The sequence below is a fragment of the Pelodiscus sinensis genome, chromosome 27 (assembly GCF_049634645.1).
Source record: "Pelodiscus sinensis isolate JC-2024 chromosome 27, ASM4963464v1, whole genome shotgun sequence".
NCBI classification, from domain to species: Eukaryota; Metazoa; Chordata; order Testudines; family Trionychidae; genus Pelodiscus; species Pelodiscus sinensis.
In genome coordinates, this window is record NC_134737.1 from 9,710,921 (window position 1) to 9,730,192 (window position 19,272).

The following is a 19,272-nucleotide window of genomic DNA, read 5'->3' on the forward strand; positions in this document are numbered from 1 at the left end:
AATTCTCAGCTTCCCTTTGAAGGTGACTGCAAATAAATAAAAGGCATAAAAAATAAAAACACGAAGCAGATGTGTCTTGGATTGGACTTTTGGCGCAAAATAAGCACGTGGCAGAGGGAAGCGTGGCATCCAGGCGTGTGTGCCATGGGTAGAAATATGCAGCCACTCCTGCTGAGCTAATCTGAGCAGGAGCAAATTTAAAGTGGCACCAGCCACAGGAATTCCATGTAAATGCCACCCACTCTTCCCACGGCCTCGTGTTGTGGGGGAGAGTGCCTCAGTCATGCCAGGTCGCCAAGATTCATTTCTACCTGGCTTACGATGCCTTCCCTTCCTTTGTCAGGGCAGGTGGCTTGATAATACGCAGCTCTTTTAGTCTGCACAGCTCATGGCTCTCTGAGATGTGGAAACAGAGGTCTAGGGAGGGGGCGGGTTAAGTAGAATGATGGTCACTTAGAAAACAACCTTTCCTCTGGTTGTTAAGAGAAGGTGGATAAGACTGTTTGGTGCTTGTGGCAAAGGCCTGAGGAGGGGTGGGGGGAAGAAACACACCTCACTGGCCCCCAACTGGGAGGCAGAAAGACACACACTACATTCCCCTTCTGCACCAGAGTCTAGCGGGTCCTAGGCTAGTAGATTTTGTGGGCCCTCTCTAGGTTCTGGGGTGGGGCCCAAAAACAAGGGGTTCAGTGTGTGGGTAGGATCTGGGCAGAGGGAAGGTGCAGGACTGGGCTGGGAGTCAGTGGATTGAGGCTGGTGGTAGGGTGCAGGAGTGGGCTCAGGGTGGGGGGTCTGGGTGAGAGGTAGGGTGCAGGAGTGGGTTCGGGGTTGGTGTATCTAGGCGGGTGGTAGGGTGCAGCAGGCACAGAGCGGGGGGTCTGGGCAGAGGTAGGGTGCAGGAGTGGGTTCGGGGTTGGTGTATCTAGGCAGGTGGTAGGGTGCAGCAGGCACAGAGCGGGGGGTCTGGGCAGAGGTAGGGTGCAGGAGTGGGTTGGGGGTTTGTGGATCTAGGTGGGTGGTAGGGTGCAGCAGGCACAGAGCGGGGGGTCTGGGCAGAGGTAGGGTGCAGGAGTGGGTTGGGGGTTGGTGGATCTAGGCGGGTGGTAGGGTGCAGCAGGCACAGGGCGGGGGGTCTGGGCAGAGATAGCGTGCAGGAGTGGGTTGGGTGTTGGTGGATCTAGGTGGGTGGTAGGGTGCAGCAGACACAGGGTGGGGGGTCTGGGCAGAGGTAGGGTGCGGGAGTGGGTTGGGGATCTGGGCAGGAGGAAGATGCAGCAACGGGCTGGGAGTGGTGGTCTGGGTGAATGGAGGATGCTTATCCGACACAGGGACATACATGGTTCCGTGTCCACCGCCGCTCCCAGGTATTGCGCCCTGGCTCTAAGAACCTATGGGAATATATGACCGGGCCCCCAAAGGAGTGTAACTGCAGGGTATGTTTTGTGGTTGGGACTTGCTAAGGACATGTTTCCCTTGTGATTGAGCCAATCAGTCATTGTCAGTGGGCTCGAGATGTCCATGACTCAGAAAAGTTCATGTTTCTCCTTTGCAGTAAGCTCAAACCCAGCCATCCCTGCAGGTATCTTTTAGAGCGTCTCATGCAACGGTCCCTCATTTTTTTTTTCATCTGCATGTGGAATAAATTTCCTTATGACACCAATGCGTATGTGGATGTGCACCACCAGTAGAAACACATGCTGCTGTCTGTGGGTGCCTGCGAGCGCTCTTGCTAATCAGCTGGGTGGCATTTGCATCTCTCCTGAGTGACCATCCAAATGCACATCTTACGGGGAACACCGGTCTCAAGGGGCGCTTCATAACTATCTCCAGGACTAGGTTATTGTCTTAGTAAAACTGAGAACCGGGACCTACTCCTGGGATATACCGCTAGCCTGTTCTATTGGGACAAGCCTTTGTGTATTAATTGTGTGATTCATGTTGCCACTCTCTTCAGTCTGCATTTGAAGGTAGTGTGCTAGGCTGATCTTAGAGAAATCCTCTATCCCAGGTAATAGGCAAGCATAACCTCTCTCCGGTATAAAGCACACTGATACGCACACAGCACTGGCTTTATGGGATCCTTGAAGTGACCTCAGACACATTGAGGAACATTCTTTTTCATAGGAGTGCAGCATTCACTCCGCTTAGTGTTGGATAGATTTCTAGAGCCCAGTAAGTGCTGTGTCTACCCTGGGCTGTATTGCAAGCGGGAGTGGATGCGCTTGAAAAAATTGAGGCATGGCCCCCCTTGACGAAGATTTTGCTTTCACGGGTGTTACCTTGAAATCATAAATACCGAGGCTGTAAGGGGGCTCCATTCACTGCAGTTAACCTTGGGCACAATTTCAGCGTCCTGTAACTGCTGCAACACTTCCTCTACTTTTTGGATGTTCGCTGCCCCTGTGCTGTGTGATACCACCCACCTTTTCTCATCGGAGATGAGACTTTCCAGACTTGCAACATAGATGGCCCAGCCTTCTAGTTTAGTGAATGATCAAACAAGTAAATTTCCCCCCTGGACATCTTGAAACTATTTTTTGAATCTATATGAGCAGGTTGCTACCAGTCCCTGTATTGCAGCGTTCCAGGATTAAAGACCCATCTTTATCAACAGCTGTTGTGATTTTACTCACTAGAAAAAATAGTGTGTCCTCCTCTCCTGTTAGCTAATGAACCTGAGGGACAATCCTAGGGGAGGCAAGGCGATGTGTAGTTTTCATGCGTGAGCAAGTCTCAAGGTAAAGGCTATTGGAGAGACAAGGGTTAAAACTACTGCCTTATTTTCACTAGAATTTTACCTCAGACAGAAGAGCTAGCTTATATGAGGTAAGAACAGCGTCTCTCCTAGCGAAGACTAGGATTTCCTGCAGTGGCGTGGGGGTGTTATGTGCCTGGGTGCAAAGGTAAAATTTGCATCCCCCAATCATCTTACCTCCCCAGGGTTCAGAACCAGCTGGCAGATTACTTGAGCAGGCGGCTCTTTGCTCATGATACCCTCTACATGTACATGGTGGTATGAGCTTTCGTGAGCACAAACGCCAGTCATCTGAAGAAGTGGGCTGTGCCCACGAAAGCCCATGATACCATCTACATGTTTTGTTAGTCTATGAAGTGCTACCGGACCGTTTGTTGTTTTTTAAGTTGATCCTGTTCAGACTAACTCGGTTACCCCCTGAAGCTTCTTAAATACAGATTGAACCTCTAGTCTGGCACCTTCAGGACCTGGATGGTGCCAAACCAGAAATTTTGCTGAACCAAAGGAGGTCAGTCTTGTCTAGCAGCATCACCAACACTTCCATTGCTTACTGGGCTCTTAGAAGACATTCCGGGGTAAATCAGAGCTAAGTCACAGCACAGAACACAAAGCTAAGACTGGTGGTGGTAAACAAACTTTATGGGACTGCGGGAAACTTGGCCACACCCATGACAAATGGACATCCGGCTAATGAAAGTCTTGTCAGAGGAGAGATTGCTGGACTAGAGAACCTCAATCTGTACTTAGCTAGCCTCACTATTGCCATTTTTACTGTTATGTGCAAAAATTTGATTTAATGTCACATGCTCCGTGTAAGTCCAAATGCTCCAGTTGCACACGCAATGGGGCTCTTGGGGTTATAACACTCCTTCCCTAAAATTCACCCCTTGGTTGTTTTTAAAAGGCTGCCGCCGAGACGTTCCTGCATTCCAAGGTGAACTGGAGCACTCCTCCTCTGCTGTGTGTGCACCTCGATACGCAGCCAGGAATGTTACATGCCCTTGTCCGGCCTTTTGAAAAGTTACAGGTGAGAAGAGAGAGAGAAGCAATGCTGACTGCACACACTGATTATAAACTTGCTGTTCTTTCCATTCTAAGCCAGCTGCCGTCGTGGGATCAATCTTTTCCTCCTCTGGGGAAAACATGCGATAGGACTATCGGACTGCAAACAAGTGGAAGATAAAGGGGGAAAGCTGGTGGCTTGTGGGGTATGTTGGGAGTTTGAGAACTTTGATTTTTTTTTAATCATTCCACCACTTCAAGGAGTAATTTAAAAATAAAATGGCATTTAACCTTCTGATTAAGCAATTGTTCTGGAGATAAAGGGTCCCTTAGGCTTTTAGGGCAAGCGTTCCTGACATGTTGATACACTTCTGATAGTGGCAGAAGGAGGTGGACACAACAGAGGACCCTTTGGGTATATAGGCAGGGATCCTGGGACTCCAACTTCAGTCCGGTGTCCAGGAGTGAACTAGAGGCCTGGTGAGAAATTGCTGCAGAAGAAAGACATCATGAAGTGGCTGATCCTCTCCTTGGTGTGTCTCCACCTCTCAGAGGGGATGGTGAGGTGAGTATGGAATAACAGCATGGCAGCTGCTGCTGATTAGGATGATGTGAAGGAAAGAATAGGAGCATTGTGGGGAAAGAATCAAGGAGGCAATTGGGACTCCTTGGCTCTACCACTGACAGCATCTATCTTCTTGGGCATATCACTTAATCTCTTGGTGCATTAGTTTACCTAGCTGTAAAATGGGAACAGTGCTACTGACCTGACTACACTTGCAGATCGGTAGTGCTTGGGCAAGCACTAGGTCTTAGGAAGTGTCAGGTTTCTTTTCTGTGGTGTAGCATTTTCCCTGAGTCCAAGGAAATAACAGTCCAGCGTTGGCTGCATCATTGACCATTGGCACAATTATCCCAGCGTCCACCTCCCATTCTTAGTTTCCCAGGGTGCGATTTCTGTGCTTCAAGGAGTCAAGAGAGCCAAGAGTATGGAAACTATTGGATCAAATTAATCCCTGGTGTAATCGCCACAAACCCAGTCCCTCTGCAGCCCCTCTAATGAGGCTTTCAGTGGCTGGACAGCTTACCAGCCTGGTAACCCTACCCAAGCCTTTGGCAGCTGAAGCCCATGAAAGGATGGAAGTGAAGCAGGAAGGGAGAAAAGGAAAGGAGAGGGGGAAATGAAGAGGGCAGACCTCATTGCTTTCCTTCTTTCTGTGCAGAGTCCCCCTGAAGAGATTCAAATCCATGCGGGAGGTGATGAAGGAGAAAGGTGTACTCAAGGACTATCTGAAGAACCACAAGTATGACCCAGCCAGCAAGTACTTCACCAACTTTGCTATTGCCTATGAACCCCTGGTTAACTACATGGATGTGAGTATGCGCTTGCTTGGGGAAAATGGTGAAGATGGAGCAGAGGACAAAGCTGTCAACAGTGGAGCAGGGATGGGTGGACTGAGAAATTCTGATGGAAAACATGGAATCCAACTTGCACCAGCCCATCTGTTGTAGAATGGTTCTTGTACTAGGCAGGAATTGTGTAGTTCAGGTTGAACCTCTCTAGTCTGGCACTCTCTGGTCTGGGAACATGCGTGGTCTGGAATTAACCAGATGTCAACTTATCATGGGTATGGCCAAATTTCTTATGGTCCCATAAAGTTTGTTTCCAGCTCCTAGTCCTGGCTCTCAGTGTTCTGTGCTGTTATTTAGCTCTATTTTGCCCCTAAATGTCTTCTAAAAGCCCAGTAAGCAGTGGAAGTGTTGGTGATGCTGCTAGACAATATTGACCTCCTGTGATTTGGCATCATTCTAGGTTCCAGAGGTGCCAGACTAGAGAGGTTCAACCAGTGTCACTTCAATTAGTTTGCGGGCTCTCGTGTGGCAGTCACTGTGTTTTAGAGCAGCCATGGGTATGTTGCTAAACCTCGTGTGTTCATGTATACAGAAGAACTTCAGAGTTACGACCTCTTTGGGAATGGAAGTGGTTCAGAGTTATGAACATTTCAGAATCACGAACAAAACATGAGGGCGGTTCTTTCAAAAGCTTACAGATGAACATTGACTTACTACAGTTTTGAAACTACTGGGCAGAAGACAAATGAGTGTTTTAACCATTTTGAAAGAAGCATAGAAGCGGGTTCCGTACCTTAAAATCATAGACTCCTAGGGCTGGCAGAAACCTCAGGAGGTCATCAAGTCCAACCCCCTGCCCAAAGCAGGACCAATCCAACACCCATTACCAATCCTAGCAAATCCTATTATCTTGCTGAATCTGTTTTTTAAACTTTATTTTTTTAACAGTTTAACACAGTGTTATCTGTGTGGTAATTGCTTTTTTTCCCCTCTCTCGCTGCTGCCTGATTCTTCACTTCCAGCTCCAAATGAGGTGTGTGGTTGACCTATCAGGTCATTTCTCTGAGAGTCTCCTGTAGTTAGTATCCACAGTTATTTGGGGATCAGCTATGCCCGCAGGTTCCTCCCTACAGGTTTTGTTATGTGAAGAGTAAAAACCTCAACAGCCCTCCCATCCTAGCTGCCCCGGCTAGAATATCTGTTTAAGAAATGGAGTCTCTCTGGGGGGAGAGGGAAGGGTTAAAATGGAAGGGGAGAGTGTTTTTTCTTTTTTGGAAACTCTGTCAGTTTTGTAAATGACTCCAACTATGGCGAACTGCCTGAGATTCCATCATTGCTCGTCACTATTCACCCACCTGCCAGCCCCACTGTTTGAGGTTATTTCTGTGGGACCAATAGCGGTGCGTTCTCAGCGGTAGTATTGGTTGGATCATCATGAGGAGAATGTGTAAGGAAAAGTGTGTCCCTTTCTCTCCAGATGTCCTACTATGGGGCGATCAGCATTGGAACCCCGCCGCAGACCTTCCTGGTTCTCTTCGACACCGGCTCCTCCAACCTGTGGGTGCCCTCCACATACTGCCAGAGCCAGTCCTGCAGTGAGTAATCCCCACACACAAGGGGCCGAGGGAAATGTCCCTGCTCTGATGGTCCCTGCTTTGACAGCGACCCATTCCGGGCACGAACCCAGCTCTAATCCTGATTGTTCGTCAGGAATAACATAGACACCCGTCAATAGGCTGTAGTGTTCAGTAGGCCTGCGGCAAACACAAAAGCAGCTAATGCTATGGAAACGCATGTTACTTACTTAGACTGGGAGCTCTGTGGGGCAGGGCCTGTTTTTTGATTCTGTGTTTGTACTGGAATGGGTTCCCTAAGAATTATAGGAATTCCTGGAAGAGTCTAGGAGCCCCAGAAAGGGACCAGGGGGCTCCTAGACTCTTACAGGAATTCCAGTGATAACTGATGTATTTCTAGATTGAAGGACCATAGAATCTTAGGGCTGGAAGAGACCTCAGGAGTCATCGAGACCAGCCCCCTGCCCAAGGCAGAACCAACCCAACTAAACCAACTCAGCCAGGGCTTTGTCAAGCCGAGACTTGAAAACCTCTAGGGATGGAGATTCCACCCTCTCCGTAGGGAACCCATCCCAGTGCTTCCCCACCCTCCTAGGGAAATAAATTTCCTAGTATATAACCTAGACCTCCCCCACGGCAACTTGAGACCATTGCTCCTTGTTCTGCCACCCGTCACTACTGTGAACAGCCTCTCTCCATCCTCTTTGGAACCTCCCTTAGGAAGTTGAAGGCTGATCTTCCTTCCACCACCTCCCTAGAGAACCCATTCCAGTGTTTCCCCACCCTTCTAATCAAGTATTCAGATGTATACACACACCTCTTTTAAAATAGGCAGTGTTTGATTATACAATCCTCACACTGACATACACAGTATTCTGTTCTTTGGTGCTCATCCGTCAGTTCATTTGTGACGTCTGAGGCCAAATGAAGTCTGCGCTGCTTTCTGTCTTGTACCAGCTTCTTGGCTTTGTTCCCCTTTACATTTTTCTGCTGTATGTCAGTCTTCACCGTGACCATCCAGTGCATCCTTGGGCTTCCTCTGTTTCTAGCACAGTGTTTCCCAGTTGGTGCTCCGTGGAACCCTGGGGTTCCATGAAACAAAAGTAAGGGTTCCGCAAGAACGCGGCACCCTCCTGCCCCTTCTCAAAGTTTTTGAAGTTGTGTTTTTTTTCCCTTGACCAATTTTGGTCGGTCTTTTTTGCTTGACAAATTTTACCCTGGCAACTGTAGGGGCTCCTTGAAATTCTTTTAAGCTGAAAAGGGTTCCGTGGCCAAATAAAGTTGGGTAACACTGTTCTAGCAGCTTGTAGTCTTGTATGTGGGGCCATGTCGGGAATCCTTCCTTGGTCTGCTCTTGACACATGTCCAAACCTTCAAAGGCGTCTTTTTGGATCTTCGGTAGCAATGTTCTTTCTAACTCTAGCTATTTATCTACTATGTATTTGAGAGAGTCTGTCTGTCTGTCCGTTCAAGAACGTCTCCTAAACAGTAAGAGGTAGGACCACCAAATTTGGTAGGTAGCTTCCTCTTATAACTTTAAAACAAGGTCAGGGGTTGTATGTATAAAACCATACAGAAGAGTCAGAATTGCCTGGCACGTGAAAGGGCTGGTGGTGTGTGTGTGTGGGGGGGGGGGGTTTGGGGGGGCGGGGTTATCCTCCCATTTGGGATTGCCCTAGCCCTGAGCCTCATACCTACCACGTATCTTTTAGGAGTGGGAGGCTCAGGGCTGGGGCAGTACTGGATTCATATGGGAATATTGCTGGTTGTTCCCCTTCATCAGGGAGCCAGAAGAAAGTGCACAGTTTGCTGCATTCCTCACTCTGGCTGGGGAGCACAAGGGGCAGACAAACCTGGACCTGCCCAGCCAGGGTGGGGATATGCACCCCTCCCCTGGCTGTGCCCGCTGGTGCTGCAGCAGCCACGGAGAGGCGCTTCTCGCCTGGCCCCAAGCTGCTGGGGTGAGAGGGGGCTGGGGTTGTCCTCTCTCCCCAGGGCAGCCTCCATCCTGAACCCCTCATCCCCCGCTCCACCCCAGAGCAAGGATTCAAATGAAGCCTGGACATTGCAAAAAATCAGTTAATTAAGGACCCGAGCAGCGCTGGGTATATCTTTCTGTGCATGCACTCTTGTGTGTGTGCGTGTGCGTGTGCAAGAAAATCAACTAACGTGTTACAAAGAGAAGAAATTCCTATTCAGATGGGATCAGGTCATAATGGCCACATGCAACAGCACGCTTAGGTGTGTGGGGACCCAGAGAGATGTTTCAAGCAGCATGGGCCCATGTGACCGGTCCAGATGGCTGCATGCGAGGAAGGCGAGCCAGGGAAGGATGGTCCTGTGCCTAGATTGCAGGATTGAGAGGCTGGACTGCGTCCCATTGGGCAAGTCACTGCCCGGTTCTCTGCCCTCGTTTTCCACCTAGAAAGTGAGGGTCTCTAGCCCTGCCTCGAAGAGGGGCTGGGAGGCTTCATTTCTTAGCAATGTGTGCAAAGAGTTTGTGAACCGCAGCGCGACCACAAGGGAAAGTTTTGCCACGATCAGACCTTTCTAGGGGGGATCAGAGTCAGGGTCGTTCGGGGTGGGGTTCCATCCAAGTCTGAATCTGTCGTGCACACGAGTTGAAACCTGCCGCTGACCGGTTTGTACCCCCAGCCTCCCACACGATGTTCAACCCCAGCGCTTCCTCCACTTACACTTCCAATGGACAGACCTTCTCTCTGCAGTACGGGAGCGGCAGCCTCACGGGGATCTTTGGCTACGACACTGTGACCGTAAGTAACCGCATCGGCCAAGGAGATGACACCGTTACTGGAGTGTTTGCATGAACCGGCAGGTGCCAGCATCCAAACGCCTTCAGCAGGGGATGGTAGAAAGTTTCTGATCATCCCTTTGGGCCCTTGCTCGAGGCGGTGGAGATGGCTAGTGAATCTATGGCTCCTCTGTGGGAGCTTTCTGTTCAAACAGTGCCTAGTGAAATGCCATTCTGGTCCTCCAGCCCCACTGCTGCCCCACCACAGGGCTAGAGCACACAAAATCATACTTGCCTGGGGGCTCCTGTAGGCTCTTGTGTGAGGGAATGCGGGGAGTGTCTTTCTGCTTCTCAGTCAATGAGGTGATTTGTTTTTTTGGCTTCTCATTTTGCGTGCGGCCCTCGACTGATTTTTTTCTGAGGTTCAGCTGCCCTGGCCCCCAAAAAACTGTTCCCCACCCCTGCTTTAGTGGAATATCGACTAAGTGCAGAGCTTCAGAGGAATGTCTGTGCCTCAGGGTCTTACTAGCAGGAAACACAGAGTGTAACAGTGTAGTAATCTTGCAAGAGGCAGCACGGTCTAGTGGCAGGAGTCAGGAGACCTGGTTTTTACTCTCTGATTCTGAGGGGCTGGGTAAGCTTTTGGCAAAAAGTTTCGTCTTTCCGAGCCTGCTTCCCTGTCTGTGAAATGACAGCACAGAAAGGGCTCAGGGATTTTGTGGCTCGGGAGAGAAGTGCCCCCTCTGCTCCCCCGCCTCCGCATTCTCCTTCCTGGCGGCTCTAGGTTCTGGGGCCTGCTGGCCTCGTCTGGTGTTAATGGCTGTTCCCATCGGTTGTGCCGCAGATCGAAGACGTTTCCATCACCAAGCAGGAGTTTGGCCTGAGCGAGACCGAGCCTGGCACCAACTTCCTCTATGCTCAGTTTGACGGGATCCTGGGGCTGGGCTTCCCTGCCATTTCTTCCGGCGGTGCCACCACCGTCATGCAAGGCCTCATGCAGGAGAACCTGATCAGCGCTCCGCTCTTCAGCTTCTACCTGAGCGGGTGAGTGGCAGGAGGCTGTTTCCCCCAGCCAGTGGGGCCAGCAGGCTCACCAGGCCCCTGTGCAAGGTGGCAAGGGAGGGGACAGCTCTGCTGGGCCTCTGACAGAGCCCTGGACCCTTTAATATTGCTGGGTCTTGGGGCAGTTGCCTCTTTTGCCCCACCCCTGGTAGCAGGTCTGCTCCTGCCTCTTTAATCCCGGGTGCTGCCTTCATATTTCCCATGATCCTTTGTGTCGGCGCCTCTGCTCTCCCACACCTTGAGGAGCTGGGACGAGGGCAGGTTAATGGCTAGGAGCAGACCCCATCGCTTACTCGGGACATGCGTGCTCCTCCGCAGCCCTGTCTACTCCCCTTCTCAGCTGGGCAAACCGTCAGTAGGGCAAGCTCCTTCACCTTCTCCTCTCTGTAATGAAGGCTCTGCCGGGTCTCACCTATCCCCTTCCGCATGGGCTAAGTCTCCTGCCGTCCTTGCACTCTTCGCACCAGACACTCCATGCCGGCTTTTCCCCAGAGGCCACGTACCCACAGCTACCCCCACCACAGCTGTGGACGATTGACCCCTCCACTCCTGTTATAAGATGACTGGTTTCCTCTAAACGGGAAAGGAGACTTTTCTGAAAGGCTCCATTGCAAACCGAATGGCTCCCCCCGTCCCGGTATTTGGGCACTGCCCAGGTTTGCACCTTGCTGAATATGCAGGTGTCGCCGCACCAGTGCACCTGATCAAGAGCTCTCCCTAAGCTTGATTTTTCTCAGCATCGCCACTTGGGGTGTGAATGGTTGACGGGAAAGCATTACCCTTCCCGGGTGATACTTACCACTTACAGTTAATTGGTGGGAGCTGGAGCAGCTCCCCAACCGCCACAGGCTGGGGGCGCTCTGCCTAGCCAGAGCAACCCACGCCCATTTAATCGGTTAACTGGTTAAACATAATGTTTAACTGGTTAACTAATTAACTGGGATTTGACATCCCTAATCGCCACCAGGGTTCTTGGTCCATCTCGGTGAAGATTTTCCTGCTACAACTCCAGCAAGGAGCCTGTCCGGCCCAAGCTGTCTTTGGGCCCTGTGGAAGGCTAAAATTAACCCGTTGCTTTCCCTGCTGTGTGTTTGCTCAGGCAAGAGGGCATTCAAGATGGCGGCGAGCTTCTCTTTGGAGGGGTTAACCCCAATCTGTACACCGGTCAGATTGTCTGGACGCCCGTCACCCAGGACGCTTACTGGCAAATTGGAATTCAAGGGTAAGGTTCTCGTCTTGGGTGTTTCTCTATAGGAACATAGGGCCTGATGCGGAGCCAGTCGTGACAAGCCGAGGAGTAGCCATGCTGGGTCAGACCAATGGTCCAGCCCAGTTTCTTGTCGTCCAGCCACGGCCAGGTGCTTCCAAGGGAATGAGCAGAACAGGCCGCCATTGAGTGACACCCCCGCCCCCATTGTCCATTCCCAGCATCTGACAATCAGCAACTAAGCACCCCCAGCTTTTGGGGTTCCATCCCTGATCATCTTGGCTAATAGCCTTTGCTGGACCTGTCCTCCATGCTCAGGCACAGGACGCCCGAGAGTCAAGACCTGGACTCCTGGGTTCTACTCCCGACTCTCCCCTGAGTTTTCATGGGACCTTTATATTCCCCTCCTCCAACTGAAAAAGCAAAAAGTTCCAGACAGGGAATCAGGAGGCGCAGGGCCTCGGGCAGAAGGGACAGGCTGGGGGCCATGCCCTGCCAGCTAGCCCTCCTGTGCTGCCTGGACTCCAGTAACGATTTAAAAGGGCCCGGAGCTCTGGCTCCTGCTGCGGTTGCAGCGGCGGAAGCTCTGAGCCCTTTTAAACCACTGGAGCCTGGTTCCCTCCCTCACATCGAGCCTGGTTCCAGAGATACCATGAGAACAGAGAACATGGCTCTGGCAGGACTCTTTCCTCCCCCGTCTCTGTGTTCTTGGTTCATCGTGCAGCAGAGATGGGTTCGTTGCTGCTGCAGTGTCCTGTGTTTGGTTCCCCTAGGTTCTCGGTTAATGGACAGTCCACCGGCTGGTGCAGCAGCGGCTGCCAGGGGATTGTGGACACCGGAACGTCCCTGCTCACTGCCCCACAAGCCATCTTCTCTCAGCTGATGCAGGACATAGGTGCTCAGCAGAACAGCTATGGTGAGGTGAGGAGAACAGCTGGCCACGGGATGTGGGGGAGCCTAAAGAGAAGAAACTTTCCGCTAAGCAAGTTCTGGTGACATGAAGCAGTTCAGCGAGAGTGCAGGCTAGTGGTTAAAGCGGGTGACTGGGTATCCAGACTCTTGGGTTTGATTCTTGGATCTGCTACTCACTCTGCTTGGTCTTGGGTGACTCATTTAACTTTTTTTGTGCCTGTTGGCTCATCAGTAAGGTAGGCCTAATAGTCCCTGCTCGTTCAGGGTGTTGTGAGAATCAAGAGCTAGAACTGAAAGAGACCTGGAGAAGTCACCACGTCCAGTCCCCTGACCTCATGGCAGGACCCAGCACCATCCAGATCAGGGTGGGCAAAAGGGCCTCTGTAGTCTGAATCCGGCCCACCAAGTGGGTTGATCCAGCCTGCAGCGGCCCTGTTGCTCCCCCGCCCCCAGGCCAATTAGGGCTTACGGGCAGGGGAGTGCACGAAACTTCCTCCCGCCATGGCAGGAGCATGCAGAGCTTTGAAGCGCCACGCCCTCCTTGCAGGGCGGGAGGAGACGTGACACGCTCCCTTGCCCCCAAGCCCTGATTGGCCTGGGGGTGGGAGGAGAGTGTGAAGTTTCCTTCATCCTGCCCTGGCCCTGGCCCTGTGAGGAGCGTGCAGCACTTCAGAGTATCACATGCTCCTGACAGGGCGGGATCAGGCTTCCCACGCTCCCCCATCCCCAAACCCTGATTGGCCTGGGGATGGGGAACGTGCAAAGCCTCTTCCCGCCCTGCCAGGACCATGGGGTGCTTAGTGGGAAGAGGGGGCAAAGAGGCTGCCCCACCCCCAGACCAATCATGATCTGTGGGTGGGGTAGCCCAGAAGCATTTTGGCCCCGCCCCTTATGGGGCAGCCCAGGGCCACTTCAAAAATTTTTGAAGTAGCCCTGGACAAAAAATATTGCCCACCCCTGATCAAGATCATCCCTGGTAGGTGTCTGTCCAACCTGCTCGTAAATATCTCCAGAGATGGAGATTCCACAACCTCCCTAGGCAATTTATTCCAGTGTTTAACCACCCTGACAGTTAGGAACTTTTTCCTATTGTCCAACCTAAACCTCCCTTGCTGCAATTCAAGCCCATGGCTTCTTGTCCTATCCTCAGAGGCCAAGGAGAACAATTTTAGTTCCTCCTCCTAGCGACACCCTTTTAGATACTTGAAAACTGCTATCATGTCCCCTCTCAGTCTTTTCCTTTCGAAACAAAAGAAGCCCAGTTCTTTCAGTCTTCCCTCATAGCTCATGTTCTCTAGACTTTTCATCATTGTTGTTGCTCTTCTCCAGTCCTTCTCCACTTCCTCCAATTTTGATTGGAATAAATCATTTGACTTCTTTCCTTTCTCGTGAACTTGCGTAAAGAGCTTTCGTGGGCCGAGGGAAGGTGGCTACGTGTGGAGGAGGGGGTAGGCGAGCCCCCTGGAAGTAGCAGTCTGCAGTGACTGTGTATAGAGTATCGATCTGCTCTTGCTTTCTCTTTCCATAGTACGAGGTGAGCTGCAGCAGCATTAGCAGCATGCCGACCATCTCCTTCACCATCGGCGGCGCGAGCTTCCCGCTGAGCCCGTCTGCCTACGTGCTCCAGGTACGGATTCGCCCAGTGGCGCACTCCCCTGCCCTTCCTCTGCTCGCCTACTGGTCTTTTGGTGGGCCTGCAGAGCTGTCGTCCATGGCTCTGCTGGGTACGTCCACGTGGTGATCCAGGGGTCACGACTGGAGTTTCCCAACCAACGGGCTTGAACTCTGCTTTCCATCCTCTCCACAGAGCAAGAGCAGCCAGTGTACCGTGGGCATTTCACCCACTTATCTGCCCTCCCAGAACGGGCAGCCCCTCTGGATCCTGGGTGATGTCTTCCTCCGGTCCTATTACTCTGTGTACGACGTCGGAAGCAATCAGGTGGGCTTTGCCCCAGCTGTGTAATCACCACGACCATCTTCCCTCCCGCCTCCAGCCTGCTAGGCTGTGACACGCCGGCCCCGCACGCTGTTTTCCATGGATCTTGAACGTCTCTCTGTGCTGGACGTTGGCAAATTTCTGAAGCCTCTCTCCGGTGAAATCTGAGCGATGAAATTCTCAGCTTCCCTTTGAAGGTGACTGCAAATAAATAAAAGGCATAAAAAATAAAAACACGAAGCAGATGTGTTGTGGATTGGACTTTTGGTGCAAAATAAGCACGTGGCGGAGGGAAGCGTGGCATCCAGGCGTGTGTGTCATGGGCAGAAATATGCAGCTGTTCCTGCTGAGCTAATCTGAGCAGGAGCAAATTTAAGGTGGCACCAGCCACAAGAATTCCATGTAAATGCCACCCACTCTTCCCGCAGCCTCGTGTTGTGGGGGAGAGTGCCTCAGTCATGACAGGTCACCAAGATTCATTTCTACCTGGCTCACGATGCCTTCCCTTCCTGTGTCAGGGCAGGTGGCTTGATAATACGCAGCTCTTTTAGTCTGCACAGCTCGTGGCTCTCTGAGATGTGGAAACAGAGGTCTCGGGAGGGGGAGGGATAAGTAGAACGATGGTCACTTAGAAAACAACCTTTCCTCTGGTCGTTAAGAGAAGGTGGATAAGACTGTTTGGTGCTTATGGCAAAGGCCTGAGGAGGGGTGGGGGGAAGAAACACACTTCACTGGCCCCCAACTGGGAGGCAGAAAGACACACTACATTTCCCTTCTGCACCAGAGTCTAGCGGGGCCTAGGCTAGTAGATTTTGTGGGCCCTCTCTAGGTTCTGGGGTGGGACGCAAAAAGGAGGGGTTCAGTGTGTGGGAGGAAGCTGCCAGGAAGAGTGTTTGGGGTGTGGTATCTGGGCAGACGGAAAGTGCAGGAATGGGTTGGGGGTTGGTGGATATAGGTGGGTGATAGGGTGCAGGAGCGGGCTCAGGGTGGGGGGTCTGGGTGATAGGTAGGGTGCAGGAGTGGGATGGGGGTATGGGCAGGAGGAAGGTGCAGCAACGGGCTGGGAGTGGTGGTCTGGGTGAATGGAGGATGCTTATCCGATGAAAGGACACACATGGTTCCGTGTCCGCTGCCGCTCCCAGGCATTTCCCCCTGCTGCTCCTATTGGCTGTAATCACAGCCAATCAGAGTGGTAGGCGAGGGAGGGGAAGCTTCCAGGCAGTGCTTTGCTGCACTGCCATTTCCCCAGCTGGCAGGAGGGAGAGGTGGAGTTGCGGCACATAGAGCCGCTTCCTCCCCCCACCAGGCACAGCCCATGGGTTGGAATCCATCCTGGGCTTGCATGACTCTAGCCCACAAAGCTTGAGGCTCCCTCCTCCCCCATAGCGGTATGGAACCCTGAGCTCCCAGGCCAGATCTAGGCAAGCTGGGGGTTGCATCCATCCCCTGGGACTTAGGTTCAACTCCCCTGCTCTAGGACAATCCCAGAGGGTTGGGTGCCTCTCTGCAGCCTCTCCTTGCAACATCTGTGAAAGCTCTTTGAGCCCTGCAGGGCGGCTTTTGATCTCAGCTCCAAAGCCTGGAATAATTCACTTCCATCATTCACCCGGGTGCTTGTCACTAAAATATTAAGTCAGGTTGGAACATGGCGGCTGCATCTTTGCTCTCTGCACAATGTTCAGAATAAGCGGAAACCCCACGGCCTGCTCTGGGTTCCGCAGAACCAGGTTTGCTAACTGTACGCAGGCAGGCAAAAACAAGCGGCGGAGGTATGGTGGTGCTCTGGCAGGGATTCTGGTGGCTTCAGCACTAGAAGACAAGGATCCTGATGGCAGCTTAGCCTTCCCATCTAGCTGTGGGGGGTTCAGCCTTCATGCACTCTCCTGCTGCAGGCAAGCAGAAGTGATATTGACAAGCACACTCCAGACCGGCTGCCGGGGAGCTGTCATTTTGACTTTCCTGAAGGGAAAACCTGAAATTTTCCCATGGAAAATGTTTGGTTTTTGCAGAGCGGTGCGTGTTTTCCTTGGGAAATAGCTCTGATGAAAAAATTCAGCCTAGCTCTAAGAACCTATGGGAATAAATGACCGGGCCCCCAAAGGAGTGTAACTGCAGGGTATGTTTTGTGGTTGGGACTTGCTAAGGACATGTTTCTCTTGTGATTGAGCCAATCAGTCATTGTCAGTGGCCTTGAGATGTCCATAACTCAGAAAAGTTCACGTTTCTCCTTCTTTGCAGTCCAAACCCAGCCACCCCCACAGATATCTTTTAGAGGGTCTCATGCAACGGTCCCTCATTTTTTTTTCATCTGAGGGCGGAATAAATTCCCTTATGACACCAATGCGTATGTGGATGTGCACCACCAGTAGAAACACATGCTGCTGTCTGTGGGCGGCTGCGAGCGCTCTTGCTAATCAGCTGGGTGGCATTTGCATCTCTCCTGAGTGACCATCCAAATGCACATCTTACGGGGAACACCGGTCTCCAGGGGCGCTTCATAACTGTCTCCAGGACTAGGTTATGGTCTTAGTAAAACTGAGAGCCGGGACCTACTCCTGGGATGTACCGCTAGCCTGTTCTATTGGGACAAGCCTTTGTGTATTAATTGTGTGATCCATGTTGCCACTCTCTTCAGTCTGCATTTGAAGGTAGGGGTGTGCTAGGCTGATCTTGGAGAAATCCTCTATCCCAGGTAATAGGCAAGCATAACCTCTCTCCGGTATAAAGCACACTGATACGCACACAGCACTGGCTTTATGGGATCCTTGAAGTGACCTCAGACACATTGAGGAACATTCTTTTTCATTAGGAGTGCAGCATTCACTCCGCTTAGCGTTGGACAGATTTCTAGAGCCCAGTAAGTGCTGTGTCTACCTTGGGCTGTATTGCAAGCGGGAGTGGATACGCTTGAAAAAATTGAGGCATGGCCCCCCTTGACAAAGATTTTGCTTTCATGGGTGTTACCTTGAAATCATAAATACCGAGGCTGTAAGGGGGCTCCATTCATTGCAGTTAACCTTGGGCACAATTTCAGCGTCCTGTAACTGCTGCAACACTTCCTCTACTTTTTGGATGTTCGCTACCCCTGTGCTGTGTGAAACCACCCACCTTTTCTCATCGGAGATGAGACTTTCCAGACTTGCAATGTAGATGGCCAAGCCCTCTAGTTTAATGAATGATCAAACAAGTAAATACTCCCCCTGGACACTTTGAAACTATTTTTTTAATCTATATGAGCAGGTTGCTACCAGTCCCTGTGTTGCAGCATCCCAGGATTAAAGACCCATCTTTATCAACTGCTGTTGTGCTTTTCCTCACTAGAAAAAATAGTGTGTCTTCCTCTCCTGTTAGCTAACCCGAGGTAAGGAACCTGCGGGACAATCCGAGGGGAGGCAAGTCAGTGTATAGTTTTCATGTGTGTGAGCAAATCTCAAGGTAAAGGCTATTGGAGAGACAAGGGTTACAACTATTGCCTTATTTTCACTAGAATTTTACCTCAGACACAAGCACTAGCTAAGACTAAGTCTGTACTGCACCCTTTTTCTTCAAAAGCTTATGCAAATGAAGCGCGGAGTGGAATATCGCCACGCTTCATTTGCATAATTAATTAGGGGCTGTTTTTTGGGCAAGAGGTTTTGCACAAGAGCCATTCTTCCTGAAAAAATGAAGAATGTCTCTTGCACGGGGAGGTTGCACAAAAAGGAGCTGTCTACACACAAGCTTGTACGGAAAAAGGGTGCAGTATAGATGCAGTCTAACATGAGGTAAGAACATCTCTCCTAGTGAAAACCAGGACTTCTGAGTTGCACCAGATCAGAGCTGTTGCTGGCGGTGCAGCTTTCCACGACGAGCCTGGTTCACACTGGTGCTTTACAGCGCCGTCACTTCTTGTGCTCAGGGGAAGGGGTGGTTTTTTTCACACCCCTGAGCCAGAAAGTTATGGTGTTGTAAAGTGCCAGTGTAGACTTAGCCTAAGGATAAAGGTAAAAGAGAATGGAAATCCTTAAAGCCTAAATCGCTCAAACAGTAGAAGCCTCCACCCAACACAAAACCACAGGCAAGACTAAAGTAGGAGCTAACCAGGCCCCAGGGCAGTTCTGTTGTGATGACAGCAGAGCAGAAGTTTTCTGCTGAAGAATTTCCACAAAAAATGCCAATTTGTTGCAGCCAAAATGTTTTGCAAATTTGTTTCATGCTTACCATATCATTTCAGCTGAAAACACAAAGTAGTATTCAATTGTGACCTTGTATACGTGAAACTTTTTGAGGGATTCACAACAATTTTTGTTTAGAAATGTATTGCTACTTAAAACAAACGAATCTCAAAAGCAAAACCAAAGGCTTTGTTTTGAGTTGAGCCAAGCAATTTGACCCCAAATATTATTTTTTGATATATCCAGTGATCTGAAAAAACCAGTTCGCATAGTTCTTTCATCTGTTAAACTTGGGACCGGGGTGTCTGTTGTATTGGAGTGGTGTATCTGTGTGTGTGAGGGAAGAAGAGGAATACCACAAAAACAAATACAGAAAAGACCAGGGAAGGCGTGGCTCCGAGACGGTGCCTAGAACCGTGAGGGGCGACCACAGCTAGTGAGTGGGCCGCACAAGTGGCTTCCTTCATCTTAGTGGACTGTTGTAACCAAGATGGTCTCCCAGGACAGGGTAGGTTTGGTCACTGTGCTCGTATACCTAGAATTTGGGAGGGGGGGGGGGAATACC

General features: G+C 51.0%; 1 protein-coding gene across 1 annotated transcript; it reads left to right on the forward strand.

Moving 5' to 3' along the window:
• The first annotated feature begins 4,183 nt into the window (after positions 1-4,183).
• Positions 4,184-14,779, forward strand: LOC102443684 (gastricsin-like). The gene is made up of 9 exons (XM_075909994.1): positions 4,184-4,322; positions 4,981-5,131; positions 6,588-6,705; positions 9,340-9,458; positions 10,281-10,480; positions 11,598-11,720; positions 12,479-12,626; positions 14,146-14,244; positions 14,425-14,779. Exons 1-9 carry the CDS (start codon positions 4,267-4,269, stop codon positions 14,578-14,580), a joined length of 1,170 nt encoding a protein of 389 aa, XP_075766109.1. The 5' UTR covers positions 4,184-4,266; the 3' UTR covers positions 14,581-14,779.
• The last annotated feature ends 4,493 nt before the right edge of the window (positions 14,780-19,272 follow it).

Bases quoted from the DNA above. Each gene is read 5' to 3' on its own strand.
- LOC102443684 (XM_075909994.1), top strand. From the start codon at position 4,267: ATGAAGTGGCTGATCCTCTCCTTGGTGTGTCTCCACCTCTCAGAGGGG. The intron at 6,706-9,339 runs GTGAGTAATCCC...TTGTACCCCCAG, and splicing joins CTGCCAGAGCCAGTCCTGCA to CCTCCCACACGATGTTCAAC. The intron at 12,627-14,145 runs GTGAGGAGAACA...CTCTTTCCATAG, and splicing joins AGCAGAACAGCTATGGTGAG to TACGAGGTGAGCTGCAGCAG.